The 17945-nt window shown below is 48.4% G+C and overlaps 1 protein-coding gene across 1 annotated transcript in view; it reads left to right on the top strand.

Annotated features, from left to right (window-relative positions):
* Nucleotides 1–2013: 2013 nt before the first annotated feature.
* Nucleotides 2014–17945, top strand: part of NT5E (5'-nucleotidase ecto) — a 47411-nt gene continuing 31479 nt past the window's right edge. The window contains exon 1 of the mRNA XM_082730669.1: nucleotides 2014–2431. Coding sequence (XP_082586795.1) covers nucleotides 2093–2431 — 339 coding nt within the window. The 5' untranslated portion in view covers nucleotides 2014–2092. The remainder of the gene's footprint in view (nucleotides 2432–17945) is intronic.

Here is a 17945-nt window from a genome sequence, read left to right as displayed (position 1 = left end):
TCCACTTTTGGGAATCTGCCCAAAGAATGGAAATCAGAGATCAAAACAGGTATTTGTACAGTGAGATACAACAGATTTATACAACAGATATTTGTATCATGTTGATGGCAACATTATTCACAATAGCCAAAAGGTGGAAACAACTCAGTGTTCATTGAGATATGAACAGATAAACAAGATGTGGTATGAATGGAGTATTATTCAGCCTTTAAAAAGAAGGAAATTCTGACACATGCTGCAACATAGATGAATCTTAAAAGGACCTTATGCAAATAAAATACAAGTCAGCCACAAAAGGACAAATATTGTCTGATTCACTGACACGAGATACCTAGAGTACTGGGATTCAGAAAGACAGAGAAGAATAATCATTGCCAAGGGCTGGGGGGAGGAATAGGAAGAATAACTTCCGAATAGGAGTTCTTCTTTAATGGCTAGAGAATTTCCTTTGGCAAGATGAAAATTTCTGCAGATAGATGGTGGTGATGGTTGCCCAACAATGTGAATGTCCTTAAGGCTACTAAACTGTACACTTAAAAATGGTTAAGATAGTTAATTTTTAGGTTTTGTGTGTGTGTGTGTGTATATATGTATGTATATATATATACATACATACATACATCTTATCCCAAAAAAGCTAAAAAAAAAAAAAAAGGGTACTGATTTGATGCATTTGGGGAAGTGTGAGGACTATATATGCTGTTCTGCAAAGCATAAATCAGTGGTCACCTAATAGGACCTCCAAACGAATTCCCTTCTTCTCTTCCCAAAGCACTGGACTGTTGATTGCCCTCAGGAATCAGTTGGTTAAACACAGGGAAATTCTGCAATTTTAAATTCTATATAATGATGTTTTATTGACTGCATTCCTATTATTGCTTTCCTTGCCCAAAGCTTTGCCTTAGTGTACACACACATACACACTTCACATCCTTAAAATACTAAAGCCTACAGAAAAAGAGGGCGCAAGGACAAGGGGGAAAAAATGCCTTAAAAAAGCGACAGACGGCAGCATCACATCCACAAAGCTGCTGCTTTTACTCCCATGGTCCGTTTTAGCTTCCAAGAGCTGTCCCCGTCCCAGCGCCGGTTCATCGCTGAGACTTTCATTGCGAACAAACGCGGGACTGGACTGCAGTGTTCTTAAATTCCAAGGTTCGACGTCTAAACAACGTGGACTCGGTGCGTTCTCCAACTGGAAAGACAGCGGTCAGCCACGTCTCACAGTCTGTGTTTGGCTTCCACGGCCCAAAAAAGCAAAGCACTCCTCTCTCCTGCCTCTCTGCACTCCTCTCTCTCTCCCCCTCGCCTCTTCCATCTTTTCCTTCCCCTCTTCTCCAGCTTTCGCTCTTTCAATGGAACGAGCTCGCGCCACCCCAAGCCCAACACAAACCGTGCCTTCCTCTCGGGAAAAACTCGCGCCAAGACGCGGGGTGGCCCCTCCGGCACCTCCCGCGCCCCCGGGAAAGCGCAAGCCCTCCAGCTGTGGGGTGGCGGGCTCCCCGGCACCGTGGCCAGTGCCCGCTCCCCGCCGGGAACAACCTCTCCACTGTTGCTGCCGCCAGCGGGGGCCAGCCGCCAGCCCCGGCGCGCCCGGGGCCGCCCCCGGTGCCAGGGTCGGATCGGGTGACCGCGCGGGCGTGCGCCCGGCTGTGGGGCCGGCCTCCCGCCTGAAAGAGGCCGGCCCCCGGCGCGCCCCGCCCCGCCCGCCCGGGCGCCTAGCTCCCGCGCCCGCCGCGCCCGCCGCGCCCGCCGCGCCCGCCGCGCCCGCCGCGCCCGCCGCGCCCGCCGCGCCCGCCGCGCCCGCCGCGCCCGCCGCGCCCGCCGCGCCCGCCGCGCCCGCCGCGCCCGCCGCGCCCGCCGCGCCCGCCGCGCCCGCCGCGCCCGCCGCGCCCGCCGCGCCCGCCGCGCCCGCCGCGCCCGCCGCGCCCGCCGCGCCCGCCGCGCCCGCCGCGCCCGCCGCGCCCGCCGCGCCCGCCGCGCCCGCCGCGCCCGCCGCGCCCGCCGCGCCCGCCGCGCCCGCCGCCACTCGCCGCCGCTCGCCGCCGCTCGCCCGGCCCGCCTGCACGCTCGCCCTTCTCACGCCGCAGCCATGGGTCCCGGAGCCGCACGAGCCCCAGCGCTGCGGCTCCTCGCGCTGGGCGCGCTGCTGTGGCCGGCGGCCGGCGCCTGGGAGCTCACCATCCTGCACACCAACGACGTGCACAGCCGGCTGGAGCAGACCAGCGAGGACTCGAGCAAGTGCGTCAACGCGAGCCGCTGCGTGGGCGGCGTGGCGCGGCTCTTCACCAAGGTGCAGCAGATCCGCCGCACCGAGCCGCACGTGCTGCTGCTCGACGCCGGCGACCAGTACCAGGGCACCATCTGGTTCACCGTGTACAAGGGCACCGAGGTGGCGCACTTCATGAACGCCCTGCGCTACGATGCCATGGTAAGAGGACGGCTGGCCGGGACGGCTGTCGAGCCCGGGGATAGGAGTCCCAAACCGAGAGGGAAACCGGCGCGGAGGAGCAGCCGACCGTGTGGCACCGGGTGGCCCGCCTGGGACGGGGTTCAGGGCGATGCGGGAAGAAAGCGGGACGCTGGCCGGCGTGCCAGGTAGATGCAGACAGAGAAGTCCCTCGGATGATTCGTTTGGAGGAGACGGACTCGTCCCTACCTCCGAGGGCGTCAGCGGGCGTACGTGGGAGCGTTGGCAATGACCCAGGACCAGGGACCGAAGCAGAATACTTTATTTCGGGTTTAGTGGAGGGAAAACGCAGGGTCAAAGAGGTTGAGTAGAGTGTGCTGGTCACCAGATCCCAAAGAGAGATACGGTAAGGACGGATTTTCCCACGGGTCCGTCTCTGTTCTTTAACAAAGTCAACTTTCTGCATCCCCCCCCCCAAAAAAAAAAAAAGAAAAGAAAAAGAAAGAAAAGAAAAGAAAAGAAAGGATTCCAGATTCCTTAGATGTAGGAACTTGAGCCTGATTAGGCTCCCAAGCTTGGGGTAGAGTCCTGGCTCCGCTCTCTTCTGTGCGCGAGTTATTTAGTCTCTCTGTGCCTCAGTGCCAGCCTCTACAAAATGGGGATAACGTATCTACCTCAGGGGGTTTCCTGGTGCATAGCATGGCTTTGGTAAATGTTAGTTATCATTACCAGAGTCTACTCTACAGGTTTTTAAAAAGGAAGAAAAGAAACATCCGAAGAGAATGAAAATGCAGAAACACTAGGATTTCAAAGGATTTTTATAAAATCAATTTGGCAGCACGGATTTAGAGAGTCTAACTGAAGGGATGAAGCCCTTGAAATACATGCGGGAGTTTAAGTCCAAGCTCCCAAATGCTCTGGGAAAGGCAATGCCTTATTTGCTCTAGAAAATGAGCAGAGAGGGGGGTATGCACTAATAAATATGACCAAAGCATATATATGGTTTGTTTTTCTCATCAAACCACCACCCAAGTTTAACCCAGCGTAAAATCCTAGAGTAAAGGGCTTCTGTGGAGAAACAGGGGACAAGGGTCCAGAAGGAAGGGAAGGAGAGGTGTGGTCCAGGCTGAGATACAGAGGGTTCGGAATACACTTGGTATGAAAACAGTACAGAGGTTATTTTTTTTCCCTGCAAGCCTGGAGAAAGGGGGACAGGAAAGGATGATAAGATAGAGCTGTTTGGTTTTTTCCACCAACAAAAAGACTCATCCTGGAGAGATGAGAGATGGGCAGAGGGAGTTCCTCTCCATTCTGATAGTAGTTTGTGGGTTATCAGAGACACTGAAAGCACAGGGATTCAAGCAGATCCCTACACCTCTGAGTCCATGGCTGCGGGGGTGGGGGGGGGCTCATCAGCATCTGTCTCTACTCCACAGAAGAGTGGGGGGGGGGGCCTCAAGAGCCCTGTACCGTCTCTTATCATTGCTATCTCCATAGTCTAACTTGCCTGATGCTTTGTGTGGAGTAATGTCAGAACAAATATTTACTGAATTGAATTGTTACTAGTTTACATCTCCATTTCCTCCCAGAAGGGTAAAATAAACATCATGTGAGTTTTGTTTTGATTTCACATATAAATTACCACTCTTAAAATTTCTCTTTGTGATACCCTTTTCTCCACAGCTATGTTAACTCCTTTTGATGAAAGAAAAAGAGAGAGAGAGAGAGAATTCCTCATTTTCCCTAGTCTTCATGTTTTCCTATTTAAGTCGGATTGAGCCCGTGATGGTAATCATCCAATCAGATGTTTGTGATAGGACTTTGGGTGAGGCTGAAACAATTTGCTGCAAGTTACAGCGCGTCAGTGGGAAGTATTTAGAATGCTTTTTGTTGGATGGAATAATTTTCTTTCAAGTTTCACTCAAGATAATTGGGCTGGGACCTGAGGAAAAAATAGATTGCAATATAATGTTGACAGGAGGTAAAGAGGGGGAGTCTGATGGCCACGTTCCTGATAGTATCTCAGCATCTGTGCCATTCTGGGGTTTGACAAACATGATTTGACCTGCGTAGAATGTACTCCTGTTATGCTTTAGCGTGTGATGAAGCTCTGCCGTATTCTTGTTTTATGGAGATTTTTCATTGTCATTTTGCTTATGTTATACTCCTCTCAGGGAGTTTATTGCTGTTCTGCTCTAAGTGTTGGCCCACTCCACCCACTCCCTCACCACATCTTCAATTCCAGGAAGCTGGTGAGTCTGGTTTGGGTGGAAAACAGTTGTCGAGGGGCCTCACCAGTTCTCTAGAAACTGGGCTTGGTTAGAGGAGCCACATCTAAGGACTCAAGGTAGTATAGAGCGCAAAGAGAAGCTACTCTAATCTAGCTTCATCCCTGGAGGTCCCTGGAACAGGAGCCTCAGAGGTGGTGTAGACTTTCTAGCCTCAGAGGTGGTATAGACTTTCTAGACCTGTGTGTCCCAGTGAGCGTTGCTGGAGTGGTTTTGATGCCTCTGGAGCCCCCGGGCCAGCCCGGAGGCCCCCTAGACCCAGCTGCAAGGCAGGAAATTCTGGAGGGAGATCTTCAGAAACTGCTTGTTGGTGGAACTGTCTGGGTTGAAGGATGAGTGTCCCCCGAGGCATGAGGAGCACGGCACTCACACTGTGAGCTGGGCTCGGTTCCTGGGTTTCTGGGTTCCTTTCTCCAAGCTTCCTGTTCCCTAACTGGGAAAGGAGAGGGATAACCCCTACCCTCGCTGTGTAGGATTTTTGTGAGCAGTGCATAACAAATGTAAAAATCCCTAGCGCCAAAATTAGCAAGACAGGAAACAACATGTGTTGGAGGGGATGTGGAGAAAGGGGAACCCTCTTACACTGTTGGTGGGAATGCAAGTTGGTGCAGCCTCTTTGAAGAACAGTGTGGAGATTCCTCAAGAAATTAAAAATAGAGCTTCCTTATGACCCTGCAATTGCACTACTGGCTATTTACCCCAAAGATACAGATGTCATGAAAAGAAGGGCCATCTGTACCCCAATGTATATAGCAGCAATGGCCACGGTCGCCAAACTGGAAAGAACCAAGATGCCCTTCAACGGACGCATGGATAAGGAAGATGTGTCCATATACACTATGGAGTATTATGTCTCCATCAGAAAGGACGAATACCCAACTTTTGTGGCAACATGGACGGGACTGGAAGAGATTATGCTGAGTGAAATAAGTCAAGCAGAGAGAGTCAATTATTATATGGTTTCACTTATTTGTGGAGCATAACAAATAGCATGGAGGACAAGGGGAGATGGAGAGGAGAAGGGCGTTAAGGGAAATTGGAAGGGGAGGTGAATCATGAGAGACTATAGACTCTGAAAAACAATCTGAGGGGTTTGAAGGGGCCAGGGGTGGGGGAGGTTGGGGTACCAGGTGGTAGGTATTAGGGAGGGCACGGATTGCATGGAGCACTGGGTGTGGTGCAAAAACAATGAATACTGTTACGCTGAAAATAAAAAAAATAAAAAATAAAAATCCCTAGCACCCTGCTGGGTCATAGGACGTGCCCAGGAAAGGTTAGTTCTGGGTGCCCTGGCGTGGGGATGGGGGGAGGAATAAGAAGAAGGCGTAAGGAAGGAAGCGTTTGGGTTTTACAGTCAGTTTATCTGATTCTGATTGCCTGCCATACTCTACCCCAGCCCCCCGGGACCCCCCAACATCATTTCTAAGCCCCATTGTGTAAACTATTCTTAGTGTTTTCTCGTGGAGTGGATTTCTGAAAACCCTTGAGAGCACACAGTCCGAGAGATTTGTCTCAGGAGGTGGGATTCCCACCATGGAGATGCGCTGGGAGGAAGACAGCCTCCGGGAGTAGGGCCACCTCCTCTGTAGCGGGCCCTGATCCCCTAAGCCCGCTTGCTGTCCGTAAGACCACAGCCTCAGTTCCAGGAAACTATTCTTTGGTGCCTGAGCCTCCGGGGGAGGGTGGGGACTGTGACTGCCATAACTCACCCAGGGGACTGCTAATCAAATCGCCTTTACTCAAGAGTCCCCACCTGCTGCGTGAGCAACCGCTCTGTTTGATGTTCCTGTTTCTGCTTGTCCTTGCAGAACTTTTATCACAGTGAAAGGTCTTATGTTCTTAAATTATGTAACTCCTTCTATTGCCCAGATCATTCTGTTTCTTTTGTCCTCAGCTGATTGTTGTTGTGGGTTTTTTTTTTTTTGAACCTAGTTAACAAAAATGTTACATTAGTTTCAGGTGTGCAACAATGTGATTGGACAAGATTCTGTGTTCTGCTGTGTGGCCACAAGTGTAGCTACAGTGTGTCACTGTACAGCCAAACAACACGTAGAGTAACACTGACTGTACTCATGTTTTTATTCCCACAGCTTCTTCATAAAGCAACTGGAGGCCTGTATTTCCCCTCCCCTTCACCCGTTTTGCCCAATTCCACACCCTGTCCCTCTGGCAACCGTTAGCTTACTCTCTGTATTTATAGGTTTGATTCTGTTTTTTTGTTTTGTTTTGTTTTGTTTTTTAAGATTTTATTTATTTATTTGAGAGAGAGAGTGAGAGAGAGCATGAGAGGGGAGAAGGTCAGAGGGAGAAGCAGACTCACCGTGGAGCTGGGAGCCCAATGCGGGACTCGATCCCGGGACTCCAGGATCATGACCTGAGCTGAAGGCAGTCGCTTAACTAACTGAGCCACCCAGGTGCCCTTGATTCTTATTGTCGGCTCCGTGTTTATACCCTGCATAGTGCTGCCCAAAGACCTCCACAGATTTTACTATCCTCTCCTCCAGTAATGGTTTAGGACAAGCTTCTCTGAATAGCTTCCTGCAGTTCCTTCCTGGGATGGTTTCTTTTGGGATCTATAGCCAAGGGCGGAATTGCTGGCCACGGGGATGCATATCCCTACTTTGAACAAGGACTGCCTGAGTGACTGGAGTGCTCTGTTCTCCCCAGTCTCCACACCCACACGGATGTGGAGCCCCTGATTCTCTCCCCTATCCTGCAGCATTATCCCACTTTCCAGAAGAAATGTCATCTCATTATTTGATCTTGTGTTTTTCTAATAACTGGGGACTTGGGCATATTTACTTTTTGAGTTTCCTTTTCCCTAATTGCGTGTTCACATCCTTTGCTCTTTTTTAAAAAGTAGGTTTGGGGTACCTGGGTGGCTCAGTCACTTAAGTGTCCAACTCTTGGTTTCTGCTCAGATCGTGATCTCAGGGTCCTGGGACAGAGGCCCCCCTCAACCAGCTCTGTGCTCCACAGGGAGTCTGCTGGAGATTCTCTCACCTTCTGCCCCTCTCCCACCCACATGCTTGCTCTCACTCTCTAAATAAATAAAAGAGGGATGCCTGGGTTTCTCAGTCAGTTAACACCCAGACTCTTGGTTTTGGCTCAGGCCATGATCTCCTGATTAGGAGATAGAGCCCCAGCTAGGGCTCCCCACTCAGTAGAGTGTCCCCTTCCCTTCTGCCCCTCTCCCACTCACACATGCATGTGCACTCTCACTCCAAAATAAATACATAAATCTTTCAAAAATAAATAATTAGGTTTACTCTAGTTTTTGTGATTTTCAGGAGTTCTAGATATTGATCTGTGAGCAATTTTTAGACATTGTGAATATTTTCTGATTGTGTATGTCTATGAACTCAATCCACAGTGTCTTTCACTGAATAGAAATCCTTCATTTGGTATAATCAAATTTGCTTTTTTGTTTTTTTATTTGTTTTTTTTTTGCCTTGTGATGTGTGCTTTTGATAGTTTACATAAGTGTTTCTTATTTGAAGCTTATCACCGTCAGTACTCATCACCAGAAATTCAGAGATCAGTACTGTTCTCTCTGCGTTTTGAGAGATAATAAATCTGTAATCTGGGGCTATGCCATTCCCTCTCTGGATCACCAGTTCCTCACCTATGCAATAAGAGTTTCAAACCAGCTCCTCTCTGGGGTTCCACACATTTCTAAACAAATCATCCTAAGAAATGTTTTGATCCAATTTCAGGTCAGTGGAATATTTTGATTGAGAGAAGGGGCAGGAGGATGGGGCAGAGGTACAGAGGCAGGAATCTGCAAGGTTTTGGACCAGCCTGGACCAGAGCGGAGGTGACAGGAACCATGGGAGATGAGGTTGTTTATGGCTGAAAGGCCATCCTGAAAAGTCTGGGCTCTCCTCTGTTGTCACGGGTCAGGGTGTGGAGAGGCACTAGAGGTTTCTGAGTAGAGGGCGACTGTAGTATAATAAAAAAATAAATAAATAAAAAATAAGTATTTCGTCTTTATTCCCAGTTCCTGGCACACAGCTCCCCAAACCCATGGAATTTCCTGAGTGGTCAGAGTCTTTTGTATGCTAATGAGATGACTGATGGCTGAGGACCACTAGATAGCCTCAGAAGGAGGACTGGAGTCATAAAATCCAATCCACAGCTAGAGGATTGGAACCTTCTGCCTCCCCTAAACCTCCTGGGAGGGGAGAGTGGCTGGAGATTGAATCAATCGAAAATTGCCCACGATTTAATCAACTATGTGTACGTGATTTAAAAAAAAAAACCTGAATGATGGGGTTCAGATGGCTTCTGGTTTGGTGAACACACTGGGGTACTGGCAGGGCGGTGTGCCCAGAGAGGGCACGGGAGCTCGACCACCCCTCAGCCCCCTGCATACCTTGCCCTACGCAGGTCTGCTGCTTGGCTGTCCCTGAGTCTTAGCCTTTATAATATACCAGTAATAGTAACTAAGGCACTTTCCTGAGTTCTGCGAGTCATTCTAGCAAATGATCAAACCTGTGGAGGGGGTCATTGTGGAACAGCCAGTTGGTAACCCCAGAGATCTGGAGAATTGGTTGGTGTGAGAAAAAAAAAAAAAAACCTCTCAGTGACATAAGAAAATCACAGTTTGGGAGGATGAGCAGAAATGGGTGAGAGGCAGAAGACCCCCGAGAAGAGGATGGTGAAGAGGCTGGCAGCGTCTAGGGTGAGATGGTCCCTGACCTATGGTGATAGGGAAAGAAAGGCTGAGTCCATGGGACAGTTTCATCGGGTCGGCAGTGGAGCCTGGGGCCAAGAGGATGACCTCTGGAGTGACTGCCTGGCATCAAGTCCCCTCCCTTTCACTTAAAGTCCGTGGACCGAGAGCAGGTTATTTAATCTCCACGCAGGCTCCATGTCTACAGGTATAAACTGGGTGTGATGATGGCCTTCACCACAGAGGTTGTTGTGGGGCCAAAAGGACACCATAGTTCCTGGGAAATGCTTGGCACAGGGCCAGCTCACAGTAAAGCGTTAGGAAGTGCTGGCCCTGCTCACCTGGGGACAGGGATGACTCAGGAGAGGGTGCAATCAAAAGATGACTAAGAGGGTTCAAGCCAGGTACACTGGGAGAGTCAGCAGGGTTTGCCACTACCACCCAGGAGCACGGAGTCTTCTACTTACCCTTACCCCCGACGGCTGAAACCTGCTATTCACAGCACAGAAATGCAGTCTGAAGGCTCCTCTGAAATTACTAGACAGGACTGGACCCTGTGGACCTGTGGCAGACAGGGGCAGTGGAAAGAGATTCGGCCAGGACACCACAACTCCCAGGTTTTCCTGCTTGCCTCCTCCTGCTCGATAGCTATGTGAGTTTGGGGAGGGGATTCCTCATCTGTAGGATGGGGGATCGGGACGGGGTGGCGTGTTGCGTGTCACCCAGCTGCTCAGGCTTTGCCCTGCCCTCTGTCTTCCTTCAAATCTGCCAGGATGACTTGGTTTGCCCCAGAACTTAATTTTACACCCACGTCTAAGTTTGCTTGACAACTCTCTTATGTCTCCCTCACAGTTACTGTCATGACAGCGAATTCTTGCAGAGAGATTTCCTTGGGTCTTTTTCTGGGTACCTTCCCTGTTTCCAGATAAAGAGGTTCCCAGGATGTGGATGGAGCCTTACTGTACTTGTAATAGAAGATGATGGCCTAAGGAATGGTAGGAGGATGAGCCCAGTTTCAAGCCTGTTGTCTTTACAGCCCATTTAATCATTCAGTCCACAAAGATTCACTAAGCACTACACATGCCAGGCTCCCTGCTAAGTGCTGGGCCGAGTGAATCTGACCTGTGAGGGAGAAACCTGCTATCTGGTAGATAGAAGGCAGTGCCTGGTTGAGCACTTTTTTTATATATATTTTTTTAAGATTTTATTTATTTGACAGACAGAGATCACAAGTGGGCAGAGGGGCAAGGGGATGGGTAGGTGGGAAGCAGGCTCTCTGCTGAGCAGAGAGCCCGATGCTGGGCTCAATCCCAGGACCCTGAGATCATGACCTGAGCCGAAGGCAGAGGCTTTAACCCACTGAGCCACCCAGGCGCCCCAAAAAACCATTTCTTTAAAGCATTTTTTACCAAGGGATATAGTAGATGAACTCAAGTCCCCACAGCCATAATGTCTCCATAATGCAAAATATACCCATATCTTTTTTTTTTAAGATTTTGTTTATTCATTTGATACAGAAGAGAGATCATAAGTAGGTGTAGAGGCAGGCTGAGAAAGAAGGGGAAGCAGGCTCCCGGCCAAGCAGAGAGCCCAATTTGGGGCTCGATCCCAGGACCCTGAGATCATGACCTGAGCCAAAGGCAAAGGGTTAATCCTCTGAGCCACCCAGGCACCCCTGTTGAGCCCTTCTTGACCACATAGTCTGGGCAAGACCTGTGAAGGATGGGGATAAGCAAAGCATAAATGACTGAAATTCTAACACCTGATCGTGGGAATTCAAGAACCAAAGATCTGGTCTGCAGAAGACACAACGTCAAGCCCATAAATGCGTCTTCTATGCCCAAATGCATAGTGGGGATGTTTCCTCTTTACCCCAGAAAATTAATACCACATACCTAGAATAATCCTGAGCCAAGAGAAGTCACCATCCATTCAGAGACTTTCAAAGTCTCTCACATCAAAGAAACTCTCAGAATTACTTTATCTTCAATAACAAGCCCAGGTTTGAGGAAGACAATTTAGCAATGTTAGTTTGGTGAAGCTTAAAAGAGGTATATTGAAGGCAGTGGTATTTTTATTTTTCAGGGCAAGGAAAGTCAGCAAAAACAATTAGACGTCAGAAGTTTTGACAGTCTGGGTAGTTGTGGATCCCTAAGCCTCAATGATGTCAATGGCCCCCACCCCATCCTGTGGCTGTGGTTATGGCCTTTCTACTTCCTCTCTTCCTGAGTGAGTTCCACACCAGAGCTGGGCTGCGTAAGGCCAGCCCCAAGCACCAGGGGAGGAAGCAAAGGAGAGTTCTTAGCTCATCCTGTCCTTGTTCTGGCATTTGCATTTCCTTAACTAAAAATTGGAGGGGAAAAAAAAAACTAAAAACAACAAAACAAAACAAATCACACATTGAGCCAGCAGCTCTCTGCAGGTGACCCACAAATACATTTGAATCCTGCATGAACTCCTTCCGTGTCGATTTCCTTCAACCACATACCTAGAATCTGAAAATTCTCTTGACACTTCTTTTCCCTTCCTTGAATAATTGATTCCATACATAAACCACACATTGGCTGTAGCTCTCTAGCCCCTCAGAGATACAGTTCAACCTGCATGGAGCCCAGTTAGGCAAGCCCGTGATTCTACATGTAATACTATTATATGTATTTTGCACAGAGAGTTTGTAACTTTTTCCATCTGATAGGGAAATGTGAAATGCTGTCTGTTCAGTATGTGTTCATTCATTCTTTTGTGTGTGTGTGTGTGTGTGTTCATTCATTCTTTCAACAAACACTGAAGTGCACGTGAGCTGTCTTGAGCCCCGGATCTTTTTTGTCATTTAGTCAGAGGCCACATTCTCCTGCCAGGCCACATTCTCCTGCCATGCCCCACAACTATGGGGTCAGAGGGAACAAAACCCACCCCAGAAATGGTCCACAACTCCAGAAATGGGTCCTCTCAACCAAACCTAATTTGTAAGCACCCCTTCTTAAGGTGGTTGTTGACTGAATGACTGGCAACTAAGCCCCATTGTGGATGCGGTCGGGCTCTCCCTGTAACCCTCCCACCGTGGAGTGTGCTGCAAGCCCCAGGCCTCAGTGGGATGAGCCACTGTGCCGGTGACTCGCCGCGGATTTCCAACAAATGGCTTTTCAACACTGCAATTGATTTCTGCGGATTAGAACAAATCATTTTCCTGCATATCTTAAATCAATTATTTCTTTCCTTTTTCTGGTATATTCATGCTTAAGCTTCTTGTCTTCACTTGGAACATCTGAGTGCCTCAACCCTTGTGTTTTCATTGCCTCATCTGTTGATACAGTTGATGTCATCTGCTTGTGAGCCTCTCCTGACCGACGTCAAGGAGGGGAGGATCACACTGTGAACCCTTATGGTCCTTATTGGGCAGTGTGTGCCTGCGTCTTTGGTGGGCTGTCTCACACGTCCCTCCCTGTGGTCCTCATGTGGTTTACATATGCATGCATGGATGAATGTGCCCATGTCTTGCCCTGCCCCCGTCTGCCCTGACAGCTTCCTGAGGACAAGGACTGAGCCCTTGTTACTTGGCACTCTACAACCCTGTAGAAAACTAGTCAAGTGATATCCATCCCTTCCAGGTATTTCCGTTATGGGCACAATGACAGAGTGGTTAAGGCCCTGGATGCTTAAGCCTCCCTACTCTTGTTCAGGCCTCTGCTCTGGCCCTTGCTAATTGCTGGAACCCTGTGCCTCAGTTTCCCATCTCTGAAAAAGACAAATAGTAGCACCTACCTAATAGAATTGTGACGATTAAATGAGTCAATACGTGAACAGCGCCTGGCCATGTAGCATGAGAGTCTTAACAATCAACCCCTCTTTTTGTCATATTTTTTGTATTTAAAAAAACTCCTTCTTGGAATTTCCTTATGTCAATTTCTCTGGTAATTTTTAGTCTTCGTGAACAAAGCTGAGGCTCTGAAATGTTCCCGTTCTAATTCAGTTATGGATGTCCTTGGATAGACCAAATAGTTGGTCTCCTTAGCAGTTTTCCAATGAGAAAAGACTCTAAAAAATACCGTTTTCTCCCTAACTGCCATCACGACATCTAAATAATGTTCTCAACACACAAAACAGTTCAACAAACTTTTTCTAAAAATCTGTCTCACTCACAATTTACAAAGGCTGGTATGATATTAGTGACATGGGAAGAAGAGGAACAGACCGATTGTTAGAGAGGGACTGGTAGGATCTGTGAGGCGGTTGGCTAACCTTTTCACCTGCTTCCGAACAGCTTGGTTTCTTTCATTTCACAAGATATTGCTCAACTGTTTACCAAGGTTTTTTTTTTAATCCTGCCACCTTTGGAAAGTTTTAATGTCCCGCATACCAAATCAGAGTCTGGTGGAGCCTACCTATAAGGAGCCGGTTGGAGTGGCGGTTTTATCCTTCAGTAAACAGTTTCTGGGCCCTGGTGACGGGTGTTGGTTGGTGTCAGCAAGGACACAGCGGAAGTCGCTGCCCCTCCTGCCTCTGGGAGACAGACATGTGAGCCAACGGCCACAGCAAGGCCAAGGGATGTCAGAGACATGTGATTCCAGTGGGGCTGATACCCGGTGTCTACAGTGGAGATCAGGCAAGGAGCTTTTCAGGGGGGTCCCGTGGGACTGCGTCCAAAACTCTTCACCACATGGGCCTTTTGGTGTCCCTGGAACTGAGGGCCCCTGAAGTTTGGCAGGAGAAGTGAACCAGCTTAGGGAGGTCACAGAGGGGCTGCTGTGGTGTCTGGAGAGCCAGAACTGTGATTTCAGTGGGAAGCAGGAGACCTCGGAGGAACTCGGTGCAGGAGCTAGAAGCAGTCGAGAGCATAGTTTTGGAAGTGCATTCTGGTGGCCTGTGGGGAATGGGCAGGAGGTTTGTGAGCCTGGGGACCAGGAGACCGACTGGAGGACTCCAGAAAGGTCTGGGCGAGAAGTGAGGAAGCAGTGGGAGGAAGCAGAGGGGCCAATGGGAGTGTGGTGGAGAAGGCAGGGGGGTGGTGAAGGAGCAAGCAGCAACTCCATGGCTGGTTGGCCGTGATGGGGGGCCCAGGGGGGCCAGGGAGGGCTGCCCAGGTTGTTTGCTGTTTCTCCGGGTGTTTCTTGGGAGTTGTAGAAGCTCTTTTCCAACACCTGGGACCGCATGCATCCTCACAGGTGTCTCATTCACAAGCTTACTAGGGGTTAGTGTCCTTGTCTGCTGGCCGTTGGTCTGGGCGGGGGCCTCCCCAGTGGTCAGCAGATAGGGAGGACTGGGGAGCCAAAGGGAGGGATCCCAAACCACCCCCAGGCAACAAGAGACCGGAGGGGTCTGGACATCTGCCCCAGGGGCCCCATCCCAGCGGACACATTGTCAGTATCTGGCTTCAAGCCGGGCAGGCCTGGGATGGAGAGGGGGAGGGGTCATTCCAAATCTCAGGGGAAAAAAATCTAAATTTTCTGGAAACATTTGGATAAACATTCTGCGGCAGGTAGAGTCTGCCCCAGGATGCTGCACCAGGAGGTCACCAGAGCTGGGCCACTGTGGCCTCTCCACAGCTTTATTTATTTTGGGACAGGAAGCCCAGTCGAGCAGGCGGGCACTGTGTGAGGCGACACCAGATAGGTTCTCAGCCCGTGAGGCTTTCTCAGGTCTCAGGGATTTGCAGCTTCCTTGCCTTTTATGGCCAAGTTTCCTGCTCACACTATTACTGTGGCTGCTGTGAACATTCGTGAGAGGCTTTCAAAACCGAGGCCTACACCAGTTTGGTGCTAGAGGTCGGCACACCTATATCTTGTAACATCTTTTTCTATTGCGACATGCAGAGACACAAAGAGGCTAGGACAGTTCTAGGTGATGTGGTGGCAACCAGCCCGGGGCGAAAGGCCTTGGGAATTAATTCTCTGGCTCTTTCCTCCCCACCCATCAATTCTTTATTTACTTGTTCATATACTCAGCAAATATTTACCAAATGTTGTTCCTGTGTCAGAGATATTTTAAATGAATGATGGGGGTTGGTTAATACATATTATTTAATAGTATGTATTGTCTACTGCTTTGATCACTCAGCTATAACTGGAGAGATCAGAAAGGGAAGATTTCTCCATAAAAGCAAAACATTACGGGATAATGAAAGACATTTACAGAAGGCTGGCAGACAGCCACTGACTTTTGGGTCTGCAGACCATGCCACGATCCCAGCTTCACGGCTCAGGCGGACCCACTCCGACATCGGAAGGCTTCTTTTCTCCCACTCTCAGCCTGAGGCATGTTCTTATTATTTCTTCTGCATGTCCACTTGTTCAGCACCAGTGCCTCAGGACCAACAGACACATTTGTTTACAGGTGGAAGGAGGAAATGAATCAATAGCAGCTCCTCCTAGGAAGAGCCTTGGGAACGAAAAGATGTGAGGGTTGGCCCACAGGCCCAGAGGACAGTGTGGTCAGTCAGCAGCCTATCAGTGTGGCTGCTGAATTTAGTAGCAGATTCCAGCCACACTAGATGTGCAACATGGTACAGAGAGATGAGTCAGAAAGGATGTTCCCCTCTTTTTTTGAAAGCATGCCTCTAACATTTGTTAGTCACTGAAGGTATATTTTTATTGTTGTTAAAACTCAATAAATTGGGGCACCTGGGTGGCTCAGTGCATTAAGTCTCTGCCTTCGGCTCAGGTCATGGTCTCAGGGTTCTGGGATCGAGCCCTGCATCAGGCTCTCTGCTCAGCGGGGAGCCTGCTTCCTCTTTGTTCTCTGACTGCCTTTCCACCTACTTGTGATCTCTCTCTCTGTGTCAAATAAATAAGTAAAATCTTAAAAAAAAAAAAAAGAAAACTCAATAAATAGATGCCGCACAAAATTATTACCTTAGGGCAAGCATGAAAAATTAATTTCCTTATGTAGACACAAGCTTTCCTTCACTCCTCACTGCAGGGTGTTGTTAATAATCCAACAAGAAATTTGGAGCCAGAAGTCTTGGAATATCTTCATTCTTCCATGGCAGCTTCACATGAACTGGGAAACCTCTCGGCTTTATCTTTAGTCAACAGAGCATTTCTCCAAAGCAACCGCTAGAGTTTGACAAATTATCCACATCAAATATAAATATTAACAGACACTTGCAGAAAGGTGTTAAACAAATCAGACTCTATTCCTCAGAGTTGATTTAACAAGCATTTATTTAATAAGAACCACCAAAGAATTGGATCTCCTTCTGTCCTTACATTTGTGTTTAGCTATAAAGGGCAGCAACGATTCAGCAATTTAGGTGGTTGAGCATGTTGGGCTGGGCTAGATGGAAAGTGAGGAAAGTTTTTTTCATGGAAGAGCAGCAGGTTTTTTTTTTTCTTTTCTTTTTGTCTTTTTAAATAGTGCTCGAGGCATCTGCACTAAGAAAGCAGTGCAGGTGAGGCACCATGGCTAGGCCAGAGGCTCACACTAAATTGCTGTGATTTTTGATGTTGGAAATACTGAAGAAGATCATTTTGCTACACTTGGCTGCCTTAAGTTACAGAACAGTGCATTTGGTGAATTTTAGTGTTTATAGTGAATATGCAAAGATTGTCATAAGTCTGGAACCAGTGACTGAATAGGGTTACTAAATGCCTAAAAAGGCATTTTCTGGCAAAGGAATTTTTGTAGGAAAGGTGGGCTCTGTCTAGAAGAAAGAAATTTGTCAGAGACTCTTCTGCTCATTCAGGGGTGCACCGTTGTTCTGTTCCAGGGGCTTGGTGGGCGCCAGAGGGACTGGGTAGGCAGGTGCGGGGCTGCAGAGGGGACCATCAGAGCAGATGAAGTATGTCTAACTCAGGGAACTCAATGAAGGGTTCTTGGGAAGTATCTCTTCTGGAAAGATCATCAGACTTCAGGAACTAATGCCATTGATTGAATAGAAAGTGAAGTCATGGTATAAAAAAGGAATAATCCTATTCTATTCTCCTCAGTTTTATTCATCTGTATTTCAATCAACCAATCATCATTAGCCTGTTACATACAAAGGCACAAAGATGAGGGAGAGCATAAAAACTGTGGGTACTTGGGTTTTGAGTGCTCCCTATCTATTAGGCCTTATGCAAAGCTCTTCATATCCAAGCATAGAGGTTAAGAAAGTTGGAGTCAAACAGAAAGTGGTTCTGATCCCCCCTTTACCACTTACTAATTGTGTGACCTTGAACAATTCATTCAATATCTCTAGATCTGTTCTCATCTCTAAAATGATAACAGTAAAAAATGCCAATCTCACAGCACAAAACCAGGTCCTCTCTCTCTTTTTTTAAAATTAATATATAATGTATTATTTGCCCCAGGGGTACAGGTCGGTACACAATTCACGACACTCACCATAGTACATACCCTCCCCAATGTCCATCACCCAGCCAACCCACCCCTCTCACCCCCCTCCCCTCTAGCAACGCTCGGTTTGTTTCCCGAGATTAAGTCTCTTATGGTTTGTCTCCCTCTCTAAAACCAGTTTTTCTTAACAAAACCACTTTGCATGATGCTGGCATGTGGGAAGTGCTTAGTAAATGCTGTTTCATTTTTATTACAACCTTTGTTTTATTCACTGCCCTTCCCGAGGAAGCTGTGGTTT

Source organism: Mustela nivalis, assembly GCF_964662115.1.
Source record: "Mustela nivalis genome assembly, chromosome: 5".
Classification (NCBI taxonomy): Eukaryota; Metazoa; Chordata; class Mammalia; order Carnivora; family Mustelidae; genus Mustela; species Mustela nivalis.
Note: the sequence above shows the minus strand (reverse complement) of the source record. Positions and strands in the feature narration are given on the sequence as shown.